We start from the raw sequence: 24,794 nt of genomic DNA on the forward strand, positions 1-24,794 counted from the left end.
TTAATTAGTGGTTTAAAAGATGATCTGACTCAATTTAATTAAAATCTCTCTAAATTTACCTTCATGACCAAGAATTAAGTGTGGCTTTAGCTTTTAAAAGAAAGATTTAATTGTCCCTTAAGTCTTATATATCAAACAAAAGTGTGATGAAATGGATATTAATTAATTCGGAGTTGTGTATTTAAGATAAATAATACGGGTCGGATAGATTCATTTTTTACTCAAGTGATACTACGGCTACCACAAGTTGGCAAAACTCTTTCATTAAGACGCCCAGGAATTACATTTTTGAAACCTTCCCAGTTTGCTTCCGAGGAATTGAGGAAAAAAAAAAAAAAAAAAAGGAAAACGATTACAAAGAAATTCTCAATTACCCAAATACGATTTCTGAAGTAGTCAGACTGTGGATTTCAGTACTGAAACAACCTCATTGCTGCATCAATGGCAGATAATTCTCCCTTCCCTCAATTTGGATCATTCAGTATGGGTGATATCCTCGGGACATGGAACTACTAATGTCAGAGTTGGTGGAGAAACTGGATTGTGATTTGCGTTCTTTTTTAACATAAGCGTCACTGGAATTAGGCCGGACGTCGACTCTGATGTCGGGATTGGCAGATGTTGACTGGATTTTGCCATCAGAGGGCGTAGGCTTGGCATCCTTTTTACCTTTGTCTTTCCTCCACTTCAACTTCCTCAACCAGTGTGTAGCCAAAGTGTGTCCCAGATAGAGGAATAGAGTTCCCATGGTACCTGCACAGATAGCGATCAAAGCCTCAAACATCCATTCCAACCCAGGACGATGTGCCACAATTATCCACGTGGCTGCAACATAAGATGTAGCCATGAATGACACAGCCACCCACATGACCTTGTGGATAATCACCAGCAGCCTCATTAGTAGTTTTCTCTGAAAGGGAATGATGCTGACTAGAATTATAACAATGCTTAAAGATGTGAACAATGCTAAGTTATTGCTTATTATGAAGACCTTGAAAGCTGTTTTTTCCTTCCATGTTGAATTTTCCTCTTTTCCTTCCAGTTGTCCTTCCTGGAAAATAACACCACGAGGAGGGTTCATGCCAGCAGTAAAAGTCACTGTAGCAATCAGGATTGAAACTAGGGTGATTGTGTTCCTAGCATTTTGCAGCGCCTCCCAGTATATGTCATGTCTTTTATATCGACGGTCATTATAGAATTTTGTTAGTTCTTCCCGTCTCCTTCTGCTGAGGCGCTTGTGCCTTGATGCATTGCTCAAAGAACTAGCTGTCTTCCTTGGTGAATACTCTGGTTTTGTTGTGTTATCATCCTGAATTTCGTTTGTCTCTTCAACTTGATGATGGATTGAATTTACTTCAGAACTGTTTCCTTTGTTGGATGGATCATCGACTTCGTTTGTCATACTCAGCATTCTAGCACCTTTTCTTCCACCAGATCTCTCCAACAAGTCCTTAATATCAGGAAATTTATCCATTCTGTCAGCCTGATCGAGAATGTCAAGAGCTGTGAGTCCCTCACAATTCTCGGAGTTGATCTTCAGTGTTGTTTCATTGATCAAGTACGCCACCATCTGGAACAAAACTCGAGGGTTAGAGAAGAATTAGAGAAGAAAGTCCAATTAGAACACACAAACATACACACATGAAAACACAATAACAAGAGTGGTCTTGAGGAAGCGACCCAAAAAAGAGGGAGAGACCAAGTTCTTTATTTTCCAAACTGTAAATTAATCAGGTCAATTGCCAGATCATGCCTTCAGCATATTGGAATATTGCAGTTCATCCAAATAGCACAACCTTAACTAAAAATAAATACTATCATTCCTTACCTGAGAACATCCTCTAGAGACAGCAAGATGCAATAGAGTGTTGCCCAATTGATCTGTGCGGTGGAAGAGATCAGTATCATGGAAGGCACCCACCAACCACATGAAAGCATCGTAGTGCTTGTATTTCACAGTTAAATGAAAAACTGTTTCTCCCTGTCTTGTGAGATGGTGAAAGCATATGGGAGCCATCCGCTCAAATTCTTCAAAAGTCTCAGTTTTGCCGTTCATGGCTGCCAAATGCAGTGGCATGTAACCTGTGCTACTGAACTGCAGAGCGATGTCCAGTCCAAGACACAGCAGCATTTTTGTTATTTCCAGGTGCCCACTGTTACATGCACAGTGCAATGGAGAATATCCATTCTTGTCAAACGTGCGAGCAAGGCCCGGGCACACATTTAATAACTCTCTAACAATATCTTCCAAAAAGTAGCAAACCCAGGAGTATTAATTAGTTAAAAATTAAAATATTGGGGGAACCAAATACTTTCTGGACTACATGAAGTTGCTACTACGTACGCACCTTTGAAACCTCTCGAGACAGCTACGTGAAGACAAGTTGAATCAAGACCCTCATCTTCTAAACCTACCAACCAGGACTGATTCAAAAGGATCTTCACCACATCCAGGTGCCCATTACTGCAAGCCACAAAAAATGGACTTTGGTTTTCAGCATTAAGTTTACAAGCTGCCCCGGGATTGGCCTCCAATAGCAGCTTTAAGACCTCAGTTTGACCGTGACGACAAGCTTCATGTAGTGGAGTTTCTAACTTAGCATTCTCTGCATCGACGAACATGGGGCGCAGCTTCAAAACTTCCTTCACCAATTCAGTGTGTCCGAATCTTGATGCCCAGTGTAACACCGTGTTCATGGATTCCGCTGTTCTTTGATCGAGAAAATCTTCATTCTCGCGAACTAAATTGATGAAAGTGTTTTCATCGTTTCTTGCGACGGCCTCCATTAATAGTCTTGGATCCATTCCCGTAAGCTGCAAAGACTAGAGAAAAACCTTGTTCAGCGCGGTGATAAATCTAGCAGTTGAAAGAACTTATCCACTTCAAAAGCAGCTAGCAAAGAGAGAATCAAACGTTGCGAGATATATAGAGAGAGAGGAGAGCAAAGATTGGAATATTTTTTTAATTAAGTCTATTATGTCCATAAAATATACATATATATATATATATTATATATACCTAAAAATATAGTTTTTAATAACCAATTTCTGCAATTATTTTTTAAATGGAGCAGCAGCTTCCTAGTTCTATTTGTATCAAAATTTTTAGGGCCGGTTTAAATTTCGATATAAGATGAGATGAGATGTGATAGTTTTAGATGAAAGTTAAAATAAATATTATTAGAATGTTATTTTTTAATATTATTATTATTTTAAGATTTGAAAAAGTTAATTATTTATTATATTTTGTGTGAAAATTTGAAAAAGTTATAATGATGAGATGATATAAGACACTTTTTGAATCCAAATAGGCCTTAATATTTGTGACGTTATTTAGATTTAGAGATGAGTTGAGATGGTTTAAATAAGTTGAATAAAATATTGTTAGAATATTATTTTTAATATTATTATTGTTTTGAGATTTGAAAAAATTGAATTGTTTATTATATTTTGTGTGGTAATTTGAAAAAGTTGTAATGATGAGATGTGATAAATTGAGGTGAGTTTCCAATTTAAAAAGAGCTTAGTCATCTGAAAAATACATTATTTATATTGCTGACATTATTTATATGACGCTCATAATTTGTAATGAAAAAGTCTTTTTTTTTTTTTAAATGCAGAAATTACTTGTTAGTTGTTAGACTTCGGCCCCATGCAATGGCTGTACTTAATTTCAGCCGGTTGACGTCAACTCTCATGGCTTGACCTCAAGAAACCTCTTTCACGACAATGAGAAAACAATTGGCTGGCAACTTCCTACGTATCGTCCGTCACCGGCCCAGAAATGCAGCCTTAAGTTCCGAGTATCTTCCAGGAAGATTGCCAGAATATTTATTATTTACGCGTAGAAGTTTTCTCTTATATGGGAGAAAAAATACATATTAGGACTTTTTCTTCTATCTCGAGACGGACATCTTGTTTTGATGGAAGATTTTTCTAAAAGACCTCTTCGTTTCCATACATATATAATAATAACTGATATTTTATTTTTATTTTACCATTTGAAATCTGTTCTTCTCTTTTTATAAGTTTCGAAATTACTAAATAAATTTAGAAATCCATTTTTATACATATACATGCAATCCCTATACATATTATCAAGGATTAATAATATCTTTATAAAAATATATGCAATTGCTAATCAAAAATATATTAAACTAAAAAAAACCATTTAAATTTAAAACCAGTAAAAAAAATTAAAAAAATAATATAAGGAAAATAAATCCACTTGGGCATGAGTAAAAAACTCAATTAAAAACACAAGATAAGGTTAATTTAATGCATCAGACATTCCCTACTCTTTTTTTTTCCCCTCTCTCTCTCATTTTTATTAATCCCATATAACTTATATAAGAAAATGTTATATCTTCCTAATTATTAGAGAAATAAACAAATATATATTAGTTAAGAGTAATGCTATATGCAGTCGTGGAGTGTGCAAGCTCCGTGCAGTCGCTTTGAAAAAAAGTGAGGTCTACTATTAAAAAATTATTAATTTTTTATGTGAGTTTCGTATTTTTTCATTTTTTTCAAAGTGATTGCATGGCACTTGCGCACTCATGATTGCAACTATCATTCCTCGTTAATTAAACCTTGAGTTTTCTTGTTTTGTTTGTCTTCCTCTCAAGTCTTTCAAAGACACACGTGATTAATTATATATAAATAAATAACATTATTACTTTAATACGTATTGTAACTTTGTAAAAGGTTGGACTTTGCTCTTGAGGGGCCCTAAAAAACGCGTATTTGTATAAAGCACACCACAATTAACGTTGCCTTTTCTATAAACCACACTTCAATTAAAAAAACTCCGAAAGTCTTACAAAGGAAATCACCATAATTACTTTTTGATAATGAAAAATTATTCTTATTAATCACTATTCACTATTTCATGTTTAATAAAAAAAAATTATAAATATAAAGTATGAGAATGAATAGTAACTCTTTTATAATATTACAGCACCGTAACTTTCCATTAAAAAAAAAATATTCAAGTTTTTCACGAAAGAGAGCCTTGTAGGCCCAGAACATGGGTCTGTACTTTCAAAGAGTGGGCCGAAATAAGCTTTGCTAGCCAGGAAAAAAGGCCTTGAGATTAGTAGTGTGGGCTTGGATGTAACGTGAAGGTTATATTTTGTTTAAGTAATTGGGCCTTAAGGGTATATTTATTTACTCCACTAGAACCAAAAATGAGGGAAAAAAATTATAAGCTTTAGAGAAAATATATTTGTAATTGTAAATTATACAACTGTCTTCTAATCATTTTAAAAAAAGTAAATAAAACATGAGATTCATATGAAAAAAATTAATTTTTTAATAGTGAACATCACTCTTTTTCAAAGCGATTTCGCGACATTTACACACTCCACGATTGTATGTAGAATTACTCTAAATTCTCAGAAGCTTCGATACATGTGCAATGTGCATGGCGATGACTCAAACCTGTATTTTGTTTCCCAAAATCTATAAAAGAAATGATAAAACAACAAATCCTTTACAACTTTTCTACCGTCTTCAAATAAAATAATATTTTTTGAAATATTTATTTTAATTTTAGTTTTGAGTTGATATATTTAAATTTTTTTTAAAAAAATATATCATTTTATTGATAAGTTGTAAATAAAATGCAGTTAGTTTGTCATTAATTCTACCATTGGTAGAGAAATGATAAAACAACAACACCTTTACATGAATTAATTAATGTTTATCTTTCTTGACATACGCATTTTCCAGCGTAAGCATGATATCATCATCCATCACTACTATGTTCCATAGATAGAGGCAAATAGAAAAGGGCAAAAGGGAAACATGAGAAACATGAAATAAAATGGAGTATATATGTTGTTGTTTCAAATCACAATCTTTTTTTGCATATTACAACCAATTCAGCTCATGTAGAGAATCACCTTAACAACCAGAAAATCTTATTTCAAAGAGATGATAATGATGAAGATGATGATGAAGTGACTGCATTTAAGTTATAATGTTTCAATCAACTCAATTAAAAAAAAAAAAAAAAAAAAAGTGGCTGGCATTATGTTTGGTGCATGGCAATATATATAAAAGAGTACTGCTACGGGTCTTGAATTCGGGATCCAAAAAATTTACCGAATAGTATAATTTTTTTTTTATGTGTTTTTTTAATCATTCGGTAAAAAAAAAAAAAAAAAAAAATCCTATTCGGTGAACTTTTAAGATCTCGAATTCGGAACCAAAAGTATTTCTCTATATAAAAAGGGTCATTGATCAAAATCGTCTTTTTCCTAGGGGGACCCTACCATGCCCCAATTAATTTGCAAAATTTGTTTCCATCCTTTGATTGATTAACAAAAGACCCTTCTTTAATAGTAGTTGATTTTCCCCAATTAAGAATTACTGGTACAATAATTGAGAAGCTAATTGTTTGCCAGCTTTTCTCTAATATCTCTTCCCTTTTTTCATCAAAATCATGAGTCCCTTTTCAAGTTTCCATGTCAATCAATGTTAAGTACTCTTTCAGCGACCGGTGGTTTCATTTCAAACCAGTCTTCCACACACAATATTGCGAAAGAGTATTATTATGATGAGTTGTCTCGCATTCTTTCTCGTATATATTTTATCAATTGTTTTCTTCGAAAAGATTGTTACAGTAAATATAATTTTATAAATTAAAATATTATTTTATGTGATCTGTTAGATCTATTTTATAATAAAAATAAATTTACATGTAAACATCTTATGAACTAGTAAATTAATTTGGCAATTATGAACTAATGAAGAATATCACAGAAAATAGGTATGTAGGACCGACCACCTTAATTTTAAATCTATGATCAACATTTACTAGGTTAAAATTCTGAAGTCTGAAGAGTAGTCGGCCGTCAGTAGGGACCGATTAACGTGGTTTTCAGCTTTTTCACATATGGCGCTGTCATCTCATCTTGCCGTACGTTTGCAACAGCGAGCGATTAAATTCCTTGTATTAAATGCTTAGAATTAAGTTCTTCCCAAGTGTCCCTAGCTCATCGCACACTTCGGACTTATAAGATATGAAAAATCAATGTTATTAATTTATTCAAAAAATTATTAAATATATTATTTACTAATACTATCATCATATTCTAAGTTCACTATGGTTAGGTAGTATTGTGCGTACAAAGTTTTGATTTTTTTTAAAATAAAAAAATAATCCTTAAGTGATGAAATTATAATCATATTTATAAAATGCAATGAAAATATTAGAATATGAATACAGTAAATCGCATGACTCTTTATGAATCTTATGTACCAAATTAAACTGGAAAAAGAAAAATCAAGCGAAAGACTAGAGATTTATAATCAACGTCCATGATTGAATTGTAATAGATCACCATGACATGTTGATTGGTCGTAAATATTTTTACTACTATCTATAATGGATAATGAAATTTTAAAAAAATATACATAATAACGATTGAAACGTCCATTTCAATACTAGAATTGAAATAGGTGAAACATTAATTGATAATTACCTAACTATCCTTCCCATATCAAATTTAAATTTCTAAAAAGTAAAAAAATCCAGCCAGTCCACTGCATGCATTGATCTACACTAGTACTAGAGGCCCTTTCAACTCTGCGCACAATGAATAGTATCAATTATTAGGTACGTATAAGGAGACGGATTGTTAGGACGACGTCCTTGAAATCAGATGGGGTTTGAAGTTATATCGTACGATAAATAGTACATGCTTTGTGTGGTATTTTTCGAACCACCTCCATGCACTGCTGCCATGACAGCCCGAACGAAATAAATCATGAGTGGGGCTAATATGTCGCCCCACTTTTACTATTGGCGGTACACCAGCGTTTTTTTATTTTTATTTTTTCTTTCTTTCTATTCTTTCTTTTTTTTCTTTCTTTTCATATTTTTTAATACATTTAAATATTTTTAAAAAATAAAAAAATATACAAATACACTTAAAAAATTAAAATCACTTCCTTAATAATTAAATAAAAAAAAAATTTTGACCAGCAGTCAACTTAAGTAGTCAAATGAGGAAGGCAAAGTAACTTTTCATAAATCATTCATTCCCGCGGCTTCAATACAGTGTTTTATAATATATAATAATAATAATAATAATAATTTTTGTTAAAAACTTTTACACTACATACTATTCAAGTGACATAATTTGATTTAAAATATGAATTTTAAAAATTAAATCTTACAAATTAAACTATACTATGTAGATGGTGTATAGTGTAGACGTTTTCAAATAGCACTACTCATATGTGTGTGGGGGGGTATAAATTACCAAAAGAGAAGTGCTACGGGTACAAAGAGATTATGCAAAAGTAATTTCGTAAACTGGTGTAGTTTCATATGATCATCTGTTAGATCTACTTTATAATAAAAATAAGTTTGTGATTTGACCAACCATATCATGACTTGTAAGTTTGTGAAATTACTTTTGTGTAATTTTTTTATGACTAAAGTACTTATCTTTATATTGCAATGACGTTACTTTTTATTGTAAAATAGTTAGATATAATATATCACATGAAATTACATCAATTTGTGAATTAATTTTTGTGAAATTCTTTGTGACTATAGCTTTTTTTTAACCCAAATTAATTTCGTATTTATTGTATGCAAATCCAAATCAATGGGGAGAACGCTCCGCAACAGTGGATTTATCACATAACTCATAAGTATTAAGAGATCCGTTTGAATATATGCAAGATTTTTTTTTTTTTTTTTTGAAAACATTTGATCATGTGTATATACCTCGTAATTGATCATGGACTTGGCCGAAGATCTTTCAAAATTTGATCTGATCTTCGGGATGACATAACTCAAAATAACGTTGAACGACGCGCGCGGTATAATGATTGCCTGGTGGTCTATTTTTTAGGTAGAAATTAATTAATAAAATATAAAAACGAGGATATGGAATTTCAACGTAATTGAAATTAATTGATCGATCGAGGAAGAAGATTGCATGGGATCATATGGATCGATCGACGCTGTGAAATTAATTGAAGTCCTTTTCGTCGGTCCATCCATTAACCAATTACCAACTAGACTTGCAAATTAAGGAAAAGTCATTTTCAATATGAATCGTATGCACAATAATAATGCCCCACTGTCTCCTGAAAGTAAAGTCAAAATTGAGGGATAAGGGCTAGCTAGGGTTCTTGATAGCATGAATAAGTGATCATCAACCAAGGTCATGGGTTCAATTATCGATCGTCTCGATCTTCAGTTTGTCGGAATTGTTTTCTCCTTTTTAATGGTACATATATATATATATATATATATATATATATAGCACGCACGACCGGAGTTGGCAGGAAAAATATGAGTTGTTTCAAATATCCGACTTGTGTAGTTTTTTTTTTTTTTTTTGTTAAAAAGGAGACTTGTCATAATCTACTTTTTATACGATCGAGTTTCATGATTTTATTTAAAGCTAGGGCTTATGTACAAAATTATTTTCGATGTTATCTAAACAATGTGCATATTGTCTAGTACCCTAGCTCAGGTTGTCGGAATTGTTTTCTCAATTCAAATCGTAAATAGCGCGCACGCATGGATCATGAGCTGCATGGTAGGAGTAGTGGGCCGTACTACGTTGGTACGTTGGTACGTATAGATGAAATGCATGAGATGAAAAATTAAATTAGGTAATTGAAATTTCATTAGCCAAAAGATCATGAGTAGTACTACAGCTCCTTGTACGTAAACATCGTCATTCAACAATGCTACGTACGTGAACATTACTGATCCAGTACAGCAAAAAACAACCCCATGCAGTATTAACAACAATATCACGATCCAACGACACAGAAATTACAATTAATAAAGCATCACGTACAGTAGTAAAACTAGAATTTGCTAATTAAACAGCTCAATAAACAAACAAAAGGTCAAATCATGTTGTGGTACTATATATATATATGTCGTATGTATCGATTATTAATTGGCCGACCACCAGTCACCACTATGTAAAACAATGTGCTTGCATGCGGCTAGTTACCTTCACTTTTGCTTCAGTACTTCTTCTTTTCTTCGTCACAATCAACAACCATAATACATAATAATTGCTCCCTCAATCTTATCTGTTGAAATATAGAGAATTCTGAAAAATCATATAAATGTATATTTTTGTATGTATCAAACTATACAAAGGAGGCCTATACATAGTGGAATATGGCCAAAATAAATAAGGAAATACAATTAAAATGAAAGATTCTAACCTAGCATAATTACAGGAAATTAAGGATATTATATATAGGCAATGATACAATGACAAATATTGGTTAATAAAATATATTTTTTAAATTCAAACACATTAAAATAAAAGTGATCACCACCGACAAACAGACTCGAAATAATGGGCTGACTTAATTTATTGATTTTTTCTAATATAAATAATTATATTAATATCCTTGTCCAAATTAATCTTAGTTCTATAAGCTGGTATTTACTATTTGGGGTCTTTATCCGAAGTTGATCCAGGATATAATTTTAAACACAGGGATGTGATTCAGTTCATATAATATGATCTTAATTAATAATAAAAAAGAGTAGAAAAATTGTCCATTGAATTGCATCAATGACATGATGATATTGATTGGTGAAAACTTGAGCTTGGCACAGCTTATGTCAGCTTTGTGACAAGGCTCTGTTTAATAATTAGTTACTTCCTAAAAACAGCCCAAAATTAGCTTATTTCTAATTGACTTCTACTAATTTATTAAGACCTTGTTTCTTTAGCTAAAGTTTATATTTTTTTATTTGACAATCAGCCCAAAGCCTATTTTATAATCATCTGATCATCGGCAAGTGATTTCATGTTGTCCAATCACGTGCAGTTATGCTTTTGAATCCAGATAATGATAGGTTCCTATCGCCTCTTTATTATTTTACAGTATATTAATTGAAATTTTTATTTTTTTTATTATTCTCTTTTAAGTATTTTTTTAACATCTTTAATTATTAAGAAAGAATTGAAAAAATATATAATTTTACAAATAGTTATTTTCTTAACTATTAATTAAAAAATAAAATAAAGTGAATAGTAAAAGAATAGCAAAAAGTAATAAGCAAAGGATAATCCAAATGAGACTGAACCAAGAGGGAAAAAGATTTCAAAGCGGAAATTAGGTGCATAATCACACATCTAGTAGCTAGGGTGAGAATGTTGATCTAAAGCTTTTCTTTTCCGAGTTGTTTGAGTATTTACGTAATTAACCTTTTTTTTCGTGAGTTAGGACAAACTACTAAGCTTTTCGAGAAACAATGAAGTACTAATAAAAAGAGAGGAAATAAGACAATTGAGTAAGTATATTAGAACGATGACTTCATGATTTAGATCATCAGTAGGTATAGATAAACCCAAATCAAAGTGAAAGTATAGATATATACATGAATTGATCCTACAATATTTATTAGAGCCAGGCTACTCTACAGTCTAGAATAGCCCGCTCAAGTTTACTGTTTTAGTTTTAGTTTTTTTTTTCATTTTTTATTTTTTTTTTTCACATTTTTTATATATTTAAATATTTTAAAAAAATAAAAAATTCTCAATACACTTAAAATCACTTACTTAATCATTAAATAAAAAAAAATTGCTAAACGGCCAAATGGAACAGTACAATTGAGAGGACAAAGTAATTTTTTTCCTATTTATTATATCCTTTTTTGAACTTAAATAAATATTGTAGGGTTTAGTACTTGATCACGCGTTTGTTTCTCTCCCTCCCTCTTGAAATTTTCAGATTCGAATAGGATCAATTTAAAGAGATTTACATCAAGAGGCATTAATTGAAACATGTTAGCGTAAATTCTTGGAAAGTTGCAAGCATTGGCTAATTAATTTCCTAGGGCTTAATTTATAAATAGTGAAGTGCTCATTTCGCGATCAAATTCTCGGAAGGTCACAGAGTACTTTCCCATGTCGTACTCATTATCTTTTCGCAGAAACTCCAGTACACTGAACTTTTAAATGATTTTGCAGGATCATCAATGGGGTTTAACTTATTACCAGTAGTAAAAATTAATATGGCTCGAATTAGTTAGGTCTTCAAAAGGAAAATAGTATACTTTTCTTAATTTTCAGATTTATTTCTAGTCTGTAAATAATTTCTTTTTTGAGATGTGGGAATTCCAGATGGCGTTAGAAGTGCCTGTTATGCTTAGTTTGATTACACAGTTTAGATGAAATGTTTTATTTAAAGTTAAATAAAATTTTGTTATAATAAAATTTTTTTATAAAATTTTTTTTTTAGAATTTAAAAAAATTGAATAATTTATTATATTTTGTACGTGCATTTAAAAAAATTATAATGATTATATGAGATAAGATAAGATAGTTTGTTTTTATATAACCAAACTAGCCCCTGTAGTTAGTTGTTTCTCTTGGAGATGTCTCTCCATTTGGCTTCCACTTATAAAATGATGCATCTCATTCAATTTTGTTTGCACATATGGTGTCGTCGTCGTATGAATTCATAACATAATTTGAAAACCATGCAACGGTACATGAATTAAAAAAAAAAATAGCATTCATGATCATTTGTTTAACCATTTTTCAGTATCTTTTCAATTTAATATTAAATGATTGATAGATACAATAACTGATAGCTAACAAAATGATGAATAACATTACTCAAATAAAATAAAATAAAACAAATGATAGAAATGAACAAACCAAGCAACGAAATTCAGCCTTAGAACACAAAAGGAGGTGGAGATAATGTAAAAGTAAGATGAAGCCAAGAAAAGAGACTATGAGGACAAAGATGATGATTCCGATAATTATGGTTATACGTGGAGATGATTGCACCACTGGAACAACCAATTGAAGGTGGTATGGCGATAGGATGATGAACAATAATTGGGTTGCAATGGTAATGACAGAAGGGTCTATATATATATATGTATGTATGTGTCCTCATAGGATATACATCCATATATATCATTTCAAAGAGTTAGTGGTGGGATGGGAAACATGGGCCATAGGCAATAGCAAGTCAACATTAAGTGGAATCTTGAATCTGATGCATAGTGCTTGCAGGAGGACACAGACCAAAACCATCTGAATCGTGTATTAGGAAAAGCATCGGTGCATGAATAATGTTTATTTTCCAACAAGAAGGTTGGAAAATCTTGAACAGAAATTACCAATCAAATTAGGGGGCAAGAACAAGATGGAACCATTGAAGACTTGAAGTAAACATCAATGCAGGGCCTTTTTTTTTTTAATTATCTATTATTAAATTTCAAAAGAATATTTCAACTATATTCAAAAAGGAAGAAGGAGAAGAAGAAGAAAGAGAAGAAGAAGAATTCTTTTAAATGTGTGGATTTATTATATATATTACAGTCGACGTGACGATCGAGTAAGAAAAGTAGCTAATAATTTGTAAAAAAGAAAAACAAAATGAAAGGCACACCACACCCAACTTAATTAGCCATTAATCGCACACCAGACCTCCGAAGTTGTCCGGAACCAAACTCTCCAACGCCAGAATCTGATCACAGAAATCCCAACAAAGTTCAGCTCCCTCTAGCCCCAACGCCGGATCATACACCCACCCATCAACCGAGTCAACCAGTATGAAGTCTGTACGTGACTCGGTAGAGTCAAAACTCCCTTCTATATTCGGCAACTCCACAATCTCACTCAGCTCCTCGGATTCTGAACTCTCTGACGACGACGATGACAATGACGAGGAGCAGTACTCTGAATCAAACTGGACCATGGCTGCTGCTTTAGTTGCGGCAGCCTGAATGTCTTCCGGTCTCGATGATAGCGGTCGAGGCAGGTCATGAGAAAGATGGGGAAAGTTCAACACAGCCGAGTTACCTTTGATGCTCAGCGCAGCTACGTCGTGCGCTCGTGCGGCCATTTCAGGGGTGGCAAACGTGCCGAGCCAAATACGGGATTTCTTGCGGGGCTCGCGGATTTCGGACACCCACTTGCCCCAGCTCCGCATTCGGACGCCTCGGTAGACCGGGTGTTTGCTGCAGTATCTGGGTCTTTTTGGTGCTCCCTGCTCTGGGGATTGGGGATTAGGTATTTTGGAAGAGTTGGAAGAAGAGGGGATGGCGATGGACGGCGAAGCTTTGAGTGAGACGCTGGTGCTTGCAGATTCTGAGTTGTTCGTTTCCGCCATTGTAGGAAAGACCAGTTTGACGATTCTTTTGAGAACCATACGATACACAATACAGACGGGGCTAGATGTGTGTGTATATATATACATACACTGATGTCACCCTGCAAAAAGCTCGAGAGCGAAAGAGAGAGAGGGATAGAGAGAGCAACGGAGAGAAGAAGAGTGATGGTTAGGGTGTCACCTACAAAAGCGAACTCTGATGTTTTTGTTCTCTCTGCGATGAAAAACACAGAATTTGGCTTCAAAACTCCATCTCAAAATATCAATTTTTTTTACAGGAAAAAATAATTATAAAAGAAAATCTTATTTATATATTGATATGAAAAATAAAAATAATACATAAAATGACATCTTTGCCGGTTTTATAGGTGTACCGGGAAAAATTAAAAGGAGTACAGGGCTTTTCATACGGAGAGATTGGAACGTGTAGGCTGCAATGTGGGGTCCATGGAAGAATGGATCATCTGTATTCTGTAGTATAGTGGGTCCTACTCAGCAAAGAGCAACGTTCAATAAATAAGTTTCTCTGTAACCCATTAGGCCACGTTTGAAGTTTCCCTTCTTGTGTCCGTTAAGGGTCGGTTTCCTTTTGCCCGTTATTTTTTGGCTCAAAAGTCCAAGGGTGGGTCTACGCCCACTGCTGGGAGATCCCACTTAGGCTCTCGTCAATGTATTTGTGTTTTATTTATTTATTTTTTTTATATAATCTTTTTAATATTTTTAAAATAGAAAAAAAATTCATAATCTTATTAGAAAACACTTACTTAATTACAAAGTAAAAAGAAAATTACCAGCGGAGCCCCATCGGTAAGCATAGCTTTTTCCAAAGTGGAAACCCCATTTTCGTCATATTCGCATAATGATTCCAGAATATGTGGATTTTTTTTTTTCTTTCCCGCTTTGGTCGCTATTTAAAATTTAAAAATATTTTTAAACAATATTGCATCATATTAAATATCTTATTCATTTGTTGTTGACATTGTCATAATTGAATCTATATGCATTTAAGTTAATTAATTTTTTTAATGAATTTATTTTATTGTACTTTATGTAAATATGGGTGACGAAGATTATGAAAAAAAATAATGGTTTAATCTTACAAATTGCATAGAAGAGCATGATTTGATAAAGGTTTAATTGTTTATATTAAACAAGTAAGGCGCAAAGTAAATTTTGAATATTCGAAAGATACTTATTTTTTTAGTAGGATAAATAAGTAGGTTTAGTATCTTTCAAAAAAAAAAAAAAAAAAGAGTTAGTAATTGTGGAAGAAAAAGTATATTATCAAGTCGGTGTGGAGATTCTAAAGGACATATAGTAAAATACTAATTACATGACATAATTTGATTTGAAATATAATTCTTAAAATTTAAATCTTATAAATTAATTCTTACTATCATTTTTTATACAAGGGGTGTGAGAGGTTTCGAACTTAAGGTTTTTATTTGGAGAACAGGATCAAATGTCATCAGATCATTAGACTCTTAGACAGTATGCTCTTCCTATCAACTTGAGAATATAATAATTTTATGAAATATTACGTAAGAAATGATTATCGATACCAAGTGTTAGATTAATTTCTTAGTGCCATAAATATTTCTCTCGTAATAGGCAGTAAAAGAAATTTAATATTGCAGTTTATAATGCTATTTATGCTCTATTTTATTGCAGTTTATACAAGTTTATCAATGAAGTTTAATATTTCAGAAGAAAAAGGCAGTAAAAGAAATTCAATACAGTTAAATTATAGTCTATGTGGGACTTTGCGTGTAAAAATTAGTCTATTTTGGATTTACCTCGTCACCACCACACCCCAAATTTGGTACGGACAAGATCCTTTGATTCACAGGGGCTCACGTCCCGAGAACAAAAAGGAAGTCGCGTGTGTGTATGGTTTTTTTGTTGGACGTTGCTACGTTCACAGACTATTTCTTTAATTTTTTTTTAATAATTAAAGATGTTAAAAAAATATTTTAAAAAAATAAAAATAAAAATAAAAATTTCAAATACATTATAGCATAGTAAACCGGTGGTATGATAATAAGCCTATCATTATTGAGTAATGAAACACTTCCAAATTTTTTACAACTCATTATATAATCAACCAATACAATTTTACAACTTCATTTAAAAAAGTTCGAATTTAAAAAACTACTCTCAATTTCATATAGAGTTGTAAAATAGACGTAAGGGAGTTATAAGAGAATCATTTTCCAACATATAAATGAAAGGACAATGTTAGGGTACTGCATACCAAATGTGCACTCCAAATATGCACACTAATGCAAATGATTTTTTTAAACATCATTAATCATCAAGAAAAAAAATACAAATTCAATATTAATCACTTTATTAATCATTAAGAAAAAGAAAACTAAAATATATGAGTAGTACATTTGGTGGGCATATTTGAAAGTCATAGTATCATTTCCTAAATAAAATGATATTTGTAATCATGAATGTCACACATTTCTTTTAAAAACAATAATAAATACGAGATTTACATAAAAAAAATAAAATAATTTTTTCATAATGGACTCAATTCTTTTTTAAAATAAATATACGACGTTTACACAATTCATGACTATATATATAATTACATAAGATAAAAATGATATAAACCATGTTTACGGGTCTAAATGATTTTTAGCATTCTATAATCTAAACACTAGCCCAAGCACTTTGGATTACAAAAATGGTCCATAATGGCATCATCCGCTACCAAAGCAGAAAGAGAAACACACTTTATAATAGTTGAGCACTAATTAAGGCAACTTTAAACGTCTACAAAGTTTTGGGTCTCCACTATTAAAGTTATTGATTTTAATTAATCATACACAACTTTGTGTTCCATTTAGTACTTGGACTAAAGTAACTTTATTCATCAAGTTCGGATAAGAATTTGCATACAACTTAATCCTTACTTATTATACCAACTATAAAGAGCTTTAATTATTACCATTAAGTTTATAAAAAAAAAAAATTATATTAAATAGTATTTCATAATTCATCGTTGATTTAATTGGTAAGAGTCGTAAGATCGAGAACATTTGTAATTTGAAACAAGGGTGGACTGGGCCAAGCCGGGCCGAATCTAATCCTATATCCACGGGCTGAACAAAAATTGTTGCCCGCCGCGTTTGAAACGAGAGAGTCTTTAGCCCATAAGGGATATGGTCCAATAAGTGCACTAGTTATGGGCCATAAAAGGTTAATGGACCTTGAGAATTCTTCTTCGATCGAAAATCATGGACATAACTATGCAAATATCAGGGTTTTTTTTTTTTTTTTTTTTTTTTTTATTCGTCACTCAAACCATGTTGAGTAGAAAAAAATGGCATTAAATTGGATTATGGGGCATTGATGAAGATTTGTGGTGGAAGTGTTGAATATATATCAATATAGATGATTTTCAAAGCACTCTTAAGTACTTGGAATTGATCTTTATCTGGAAATAACAAACTTTGGTTCCCAAACATCAAGGATTTCAAGTCATTGGATTCTTTCTATTTTTAAAAATGCTAAATATATTTAAAAAATATTTACAAAAATCTTACTTATCCACACGATATGTCAGTTATTGATATGCTGTAAATCATGAAATTCAAAATTTAAAACTTATTTCAAAAAATAAAAACTAACAAAATGAGTATTGCAAGTAAAATTATAAGTACGTATAGCACTATTCTTTTTTTTTTTTTTTTTTTTATTCATTGGGCCCTTAGAAAAGGACAGAGCAATTCCCTTTTGTTTATACAAATTGGTCCACGATGCCAAACACTAGAAAAGGTGTAATATCGAGGATGACTCATCATATGGAGATAAACCCAGTGTTGAGAGAATTTGAATTGGAATATGCCCTGTTTTTATACAATTCACGACCCAAAAAGCTACCATATACACCATTGATTTGCCTTTTCATTGATTTTATATATGGAAATAGTAGATCAGTATACATTATCGACACGACAACAACTAATACGTAAGAGAAGTTTAAAAATTTAAATACAGTCGTAGATTGTGTAAACGTCGTATAGTCGTTTTAAAATAGAGTAGAATCTATTATTAAAAAATTAATTTCTTTTATGTGAATCTCATATTTATTTATTTTTTTTAAAGTGAATGTACGACACTTGCACACTGATAATTGTAACTATTATTTTTCTTTAAAATTAACATGTTAGCAGAATGGTGGATACATCATCAACAATAGCTTAGCTTTCAAATAGAATTTTTATAATAATTAAATTCCATATATGACTACCACTCCATTCAATCAAATTTTGTGCAAACAAAACAAGTCAAGATGGCAATTAATACATGAGTTGGACTCATGATGACATCCATTTTTCGTTTTTAATAAATTCGTTCCCAGAATGGAGTGGGATTGAAGCAAAGTAGTTTTGCTAGTGAGTTTGCTCACCTAATGTAACATGTCTTTGGACAACTACAACTATCATATCTAAAACGCAGCTGCCCATAATTATTTCTTCAAAACTTTTTTTTTATGTGTTCAAGATGGTCAACCGAGAGCAGCAGCAGCAGCAGCCACCTAATACGATGGCATAGTTGTTGGTCATGCACCCCCCAACATTAAAAAGCCTTTGATTTGGTTATTCATAGATATCATTCAAAATCATGCCTACCTTCTATTATAATTATTATGAAAATAATAATTCAATTTGAAAGTATGTACACCATACGCAATTCATGTGTCATAATTTAATTTAAAAGATAAATTTTAAAATTTGAATCTTACAAATCAAATCAAAATTTTATATACTCTCACATATTTTTTTTTAAAGAAGTATGTGAGGTTTACACATTATCAAAACTGTATATAATATTACTCAATTATTATTATTATTATTTTTATATATTAATATGATACGAGAAATTACTTAATTTTTGCCTTAAGTGGGATTTATAAAGTGCTCTTCACGACCTTGTTGAAATGGAATGATTATATTCCCCTATTAAAATACTCCAAACCCCCCCCCATGCAAAGAATGCCACTTCTGGAATTTAAGAAAACGTGTGAGTGATTATATAATATAAAAATGTGTGGGAAATAATCTTTTGATGGTTTTGAAGATCCTCACAAATTTGGCCTGAAAATGAGCAGTCTTTGGGGCAATGGTTCTGTTGTATGACCGTGTCATGCACTTACACCATTAACCTCATCCGTTCCGATTAGATTTAAAAAATTTAGAACATTTTTTAGAAAAAAATGGAGAGAGAATTTATAGAAAGAGAAATATTACGATCGTAAAGAGATTTTACAAAAGTAAATTTATAAATTAATATAATTTTATATGATAATTTTATAATAACAATAGCTCTACAATCTAACATATTATTTCTAATCACGTAAATTTATAGGTTTATTTTTCAAAATTTATTTGTTGTTAAAACATTTAAATATGATTTCCCAGCGTAGGCTACGTATTGTTTTTTTTTTTTTTTTAAACTTGATTTGATTATATTATTTAAAATCTAAGGAATTTTAGAAGAAAATGGATTTTGATTCATGTGATGTCGTATTTCTTCATTCGTAATATGAAAAACTAAAAAATACAAGCAAAGAGACACGTGTCGGGGCATATAAATTCGCACAGTGAGGGGAGCACAACCCATAACGGATAACACACGATAAACGTAGGCTGGGAGTTAAAAAGCTGCCCATCCAACCAGCAAACTCCGTTCAAAGGCTCTGTTTCGTTCAAAATGGGCGTACCGGCGAGTGCTGAAACGTATCGTATCGGGCTGGACGAGTCTTATCGGCCACTCCCTTCTCTCTACTTGGCCTTCTTGTCGATTTGGTTCGTCTCTGCTTGTTCTTGGACAATGAATACCTACAAAAACCGCCACTTTCAGGTCCTTTTCTTCCAAAATCTGTTGAAGACTTGTCGTCTAGTTTTACTGTATTTTTTTTTTTTATTATGTATGAATTTTGAGCGTTCGATGAATTTGGATTCGTTTTTTTTTTTTTTTTTTGGTTTCTGAAGGTTTTTCTGTCTGTTTCTTAGAAAATAGAGACGAATAATATTTTGATCCACTAGTTTTGCGGTGATTTTATTCTAGTTACGGTGATTTTGTTTGCATAAATGTAATAGCCACCGTAATGAAGCCAAATAACGAAGTCGTGCTAGGTTAAGTGTGGAATTCTGTTGTCTAAGGTCCCAGTCAATGAATTCTTATGCTTAAAGATATTTAATTTATAGGTTCTCAACCCAATGGGGCGATGAACCAAAAAATATCCTGATTTTGGTTTGTATATTGTATTTTAGTTTTTAGGAGTTTTTCAGATTACTCGCTTGGAAATCTATGCTTTTATTGGATTTTGAAGCTATTACTGGTTTAATGTAATTTTTCCATTTTGTGATGTTGTCATACTAGAGCAGACGAATAATTTGCAGTGGTTGCTCGCTTCTGTTCCGTTGATTAAAGCACTGCAACTCACCCTGTCTTTCCTCTTCTGGTATGTATATGATTTTAGTTATATATGTAGGCCCGTGGTTTTTTATCCTTCTTTAATTTTTTTTTTTTTTTTTTTTTTTGGTGGGGGGGGAGGGGGGGGGGGGGGGGGGGGAAGGGGAATGGATAAAAGATCAAGATTTATAATGAATCATAATAAGGGGCTGTTATATGGAAGACGATGAGAAAGTTTCTGAAGTGCATGTAATTTGTGAGGCGCATAACTTAGGCAGCCTCTGAGTCTATAGCATATTTTAGTCTGCAAGAATTATAAATATGCTATGGGTATTAAGGGTGAGGTGATGCATAGTTTATGTTTGGTTTTTCGATGACTTGGAATGGCCCCTGGGATTAGTCGGGACTTTGTTCTCGGACATCCAGTGCCAATAAGAAAAACAAAATCTCAACATCTCAATGCATTGATCTTGCAGGTATTCTTGCTTCAATTTTCAGGTATGCTCTCTATGGATGTCATTCGGGGTCTACATAACTGCCGTGCTCTTTCAGACAGCTTGTTTCGTGTCCTTTTTGCTCATTTCTCATGGTTACTGCATCATGTGTGAGCGTCTTTCTGTTACTGAGCGCCGTACTACTGCTGCACTTGGTTGTGTCTTTTACTTGACTCTTGTTGGTTACAGAGCTTCTGTACCTTACTTCACAGTGAGTTTCTTGGTTGGTTAATCCATTATGTTCCTATATTGTCAGTATCTGCTAACTAATGCTGATTTTCAGTGACTATCTAGTTTTTCATCCATGATACTAATTGCTTTCTAACTCATCATGGCACAGGTGCTTCTGCTTCTTAATTATCTTGTATCATTCTATGTGATTTTCCACCATATATCACAAAATCTATCTGTATTAAGGGAACAATTGAGTTTCATAGAGGATGAGGATGTTCAGACAATGCATGATGCAGTTTATACAAAGTACACAATGTTCAAGTAAGTATTGAAGATACAAAAGAAAAGAAAAGAAAATCTATACCCATTTTGTGTTTCAAGGTAATAAGTCACCTGTTTCCAAGAGAATAGTATATATTCTATACTTGAGAGCTGTTTGTTTCCTGGTTTTATACAGAAAATTTCAGGGCGTGATGCAGATAGTAGCTATTGCAGAAACTGTGGTATGTTTGTATTGATTTCACTTCTCAATTACAGTTGTATTCTAGATATGTAGGACATACCTTGAGAAGCGTTTTTTTTCTTCAGATACACATGAACCTGGATGACTCATCAGAAACTTACTGGCTTCGCTTGCTAGTTCGAGAATGGGCACAATTCTGCATCTTTATGTATATTGGGTATGTATGAATTTCTTGACATTTTGAATATTTGCTCGATAGGGAACTTGCCAATTCTTAGTGATTTATGAGCTTATGGATCATATCACATTGATTCCGGGAAACTCCATTATTTGCTTGTACTCCAGCCATATGAATTTTGTGACTGTTATTTATCTTTTCCTGTTTCCTACAGGTGGACTTTCAGGTCACAAGACATGACACCACGTTTCTCTGTTATGCCAACTTTGAAGTCTAAAGGGGAGAATGTGGTCCCTCCCATCTACAGTATCGTAAGTAATTTTTTTTGAGTTGAACACTTCAAGAAGCTTTGGTTCCAGACTAGTGGGCAAGTGGCTTCCCCATTGAGATCGTTTGATCTTAATCACATATTATTAATCATTCAATATAATCCTTTGAAGCCAATTCATAATTGTTACTTCATTCAGGGTAAAACCAATATTATTTTTGTAGGCAGTTTAAAATCAATATCGGGACTTCAAACAATCAATACTGGCTATAAGTTGTTCCAATATATACACACACACACACAAAAGTGATACATCTAAATCACCCTTTTATTCGTTCAAAAAGATAAAACTTCGGGTACTTCATTGAAGAGATAATAACATGCTTTGAAGAAGCAAAGTAGCTTAATTTCCATTTTGCAAGATATGCTGCAGGCATGTTGGCAATTGTCGAGTACAGTGTATATTGAATACACACAACAACATTGCGTTTCTGACTCAGCTCTGTGATAACATTATCATGTCAGAGACTGATCCACACCTTCGTTTCAGTATTATATTACATCAGCATTTCCATCTACCCTACATATTATATGCTTTCACATGCTAGTACTATGTCATAAAATATCCAAAAACCCACACCTACCAAGGCAGGGTAAAATCCCAGGAATCAAGGATCCATCAATCATTTGAGTCATGTTGCTGCAGGAAATGGATGCGGCAACTTTCAGAAATTTTAGCAGACATCGATGGCACATTGGGGTGGTAAGTGGTGCAAACCCAGGAATCCTAATTTGGATGATAAATCTTAAGTTTTCACAACATTACTTTCCTTTTAAAGGTTCATCTTGGGTGAGATATTCATGTGCATATGCATCATTTAAAACTTGAACCGTCATGTGTACTAAGATTCATTTTTGTGCTCATGTAGCCGACTTCTCCTTCCTGCGAAGGCTCTAAAGATGCGATTCTGGTAATAATTCAACCCCCACATGCATATTGGCTGACAAAGCCTGACGTTTCTTCTCCAAGCTCATCCAGTATTGCGACTTCTTCGACAGATTCCAATACCAGTTCATTTTCATGCAATATATAACAAACAAAACTGTCTGTAGAATAGATCTAGTTCATAGCAGCAGCTAGCTGATTCCTGCTTATTGAAGTTGCGACAGGCTCTGCAGGCTGCAGCAGTTTTTATTCATACTTCAAAGCTATACACGGTTTTTCTGTTTACACAAATCCGAAAAAGGGCTTCAATTGGTGAGAGTTTAAGTCCATTAATCAATCTTATTCATGTACTGAGCAGGCGAGCAATCTTTTATTTCTTTTTTGAAGGCATGTATCGATTAATTTTAATTGTATATTCTCTGTTCTTGGTGTTGGTAGTTACCATTTTGTATGCCTGCCTCTTCGAGATGTATCCTTCATTATAATGCAATTGAGATAATATTGCTTGGATCCAATTTACATTTTTCAGGCAGTAATTTGGTGGCTTCAACTCATACCTTCACCAATCCTTATAAAAAAACTGGGCCTACTAAGTTTTTTCTGTAATTTTTTTGTAGATTAAGCATTATTTTATTTGTAATCTCAACAATCATTAGTAAATCAAGGGTTTATTAAGCTGTCGCAACCATGAAATATTCTCACTAGTAGATTGATAAAACTAGTACTCTTCATTTTTGTTTTGCCTACCGAACGTCATATTTACATTTGGACAATGCCAACAATCTGACGGTCTTGTTTGGATTCAGAAAGTTTTTATCTCATTTCATCATTATAATTTTTTTAAATTTTTACATAAAATATAATAAACAATTCAACTTTTTTAAATTTTAATTCAATTTTTTTAAATTTCAAAACAATAATAATATTAAAAAAATAATATTTTAATAATATTTTATTTAACTCATCTAAAATCATTTTATCTCATCTCATTTTTCAATCCAAACGGACCGAATAGCAGCACAGTTTCACCATTATCACGAAACAACTTTCATGATAAGATACCACGAATTACAGCAATCTTAAAAAACGAGCCTACTCTTAACCTGTTTAACTATTTCAAACAATTACCACTCCCAAACCATAATCTTTTACATATTAGTAACCAAATGCAGATCCTATTAATAATTTACAAGGAATTCCCCCATGCAAGATCCATCTGACGCTCCAGTCCCAAACATGTAAACATACTCAAACTAGCACCTCTTTAAATACGAAGAACTCATTTCACAACTTCTTCAATCTCTACTTGCTGTTCTAACTCTAACCGCATTAGAAATATAGTGCAAACCATAGCAAACAAAAAGACGATAATATTCAGTTTTTTAATTAATCAGATCTATACCATGTTAAAGTATTTAAACTTACTATATATGAAGAAGAAGAAGTACTTAATTAATCAATAATTCATAGCCAAAAATTATTTTTTTTAAAAAAAGGAAAATTCTATGTACATAAAAATTGATATAAGCCTAACATAAATGCTTTGGGTCCCGAATTTGTGTCTTGAATTTTTTTTTTTTACTTAGTGATTAAGGAAGTATTTTTTAATGATATTGTGAATTTTTTATTTTTTTAAAAAATGTTTATGATGATAAAAAAAATATATGAAAAAATAAATAAATAAGTGAAATACACCT

At 32.4% G+C, this 24,794-nt stretch overlaps 3 protein-coding genes across 3 annotated transcripts; 1 reads left to right on the plus strand and 2 right to left on the minus strand.

Moving 5' to 3' along the window:
- Positions 1–355: 355 nt before the first annotated feature.
- LOC121247721 (ankyrin repeat-containing protein NPR4-like) lies at positions 356–2,948 on the minus strand. The gene is made up of 3 exons (XM_041146138.1): positions 2,349–2,948; positions 1,829–2,244; positions 356–1,570 (listed from the first exon to the last, which is right to left on the minus strand). The coding sequence occupies exons 1-3, from the start codon at positions 2,803–2,805 to the stop codon at positions 479–481; spliced, it is 1,965 nt and encodes a 654-aa protein (XP_041002072.1). The 5' UTR covers positions 2,806–2,948; the 3' UTR covers positions 356–478.
- Positions 2,949–13,312: 10,364 nt separating this feature from the next.
- Positions 13,313–14,376, minus strand: LOC121247722 (ethylene-responsive transcription factor TINY-like). The gene has a single exon (XM_041146139.1). It carries the CDS (start codon positions 14,227–14,229, stop codon positions 13,441–13,443), a length of 789 nt encoding a protein of 262 aa, XP_041002073.1. The 5' UTR covers positions 14,230–14,376; the 3' UTR covers positions 13,313–13,440.
- A 5,415-nt stretch (positions 14,377–19,791) lies between these two features.
- On the plus strand, positions 19,792–23,612 carry LOC121247723. The gene is made up of 9 exons (XM_041146140.1): positions 19,792–20,019; positions 20,547–20,623; positions 21,051–21,279; positions 21,409–21,563; positions 21,700–21,745; positions 21,831–21,922; positions 22,098–22,194; positions 22,858–22,914; positions 23,081–23,612. Exons 1-9 carry the CDS (start codon positions 19,870–19,872, stop codon positions 23,243–23,245), a joined length of 1,068 nt encoding a protein of 355 aa, XP_041002074.1. The 5' UTR covers positions 19,792–19,869; the 3' UTR covers positions 23,246–23,612.
- Positions 23,613–24,794: the final 1,182 nt, after the last annotated feature.

The sequence above is a fragment of the Juglans microcarpa x Juglans regia genome, chromosome 1S, assembly GCF_004785595.1.
Source record: "Juglans microcarpa x Juglans regia isolate MS1-56 chromosome 1S, Jm3101_v1.0, whole genome shotgun sequence".
Lineage (NCBI taxonomy): Eukaryota > Viridiplantae > Streptophyta > Magnoliopsida > Fagales > Juglandaceae > Juglans > Juglans microcarpa x Juglans regia.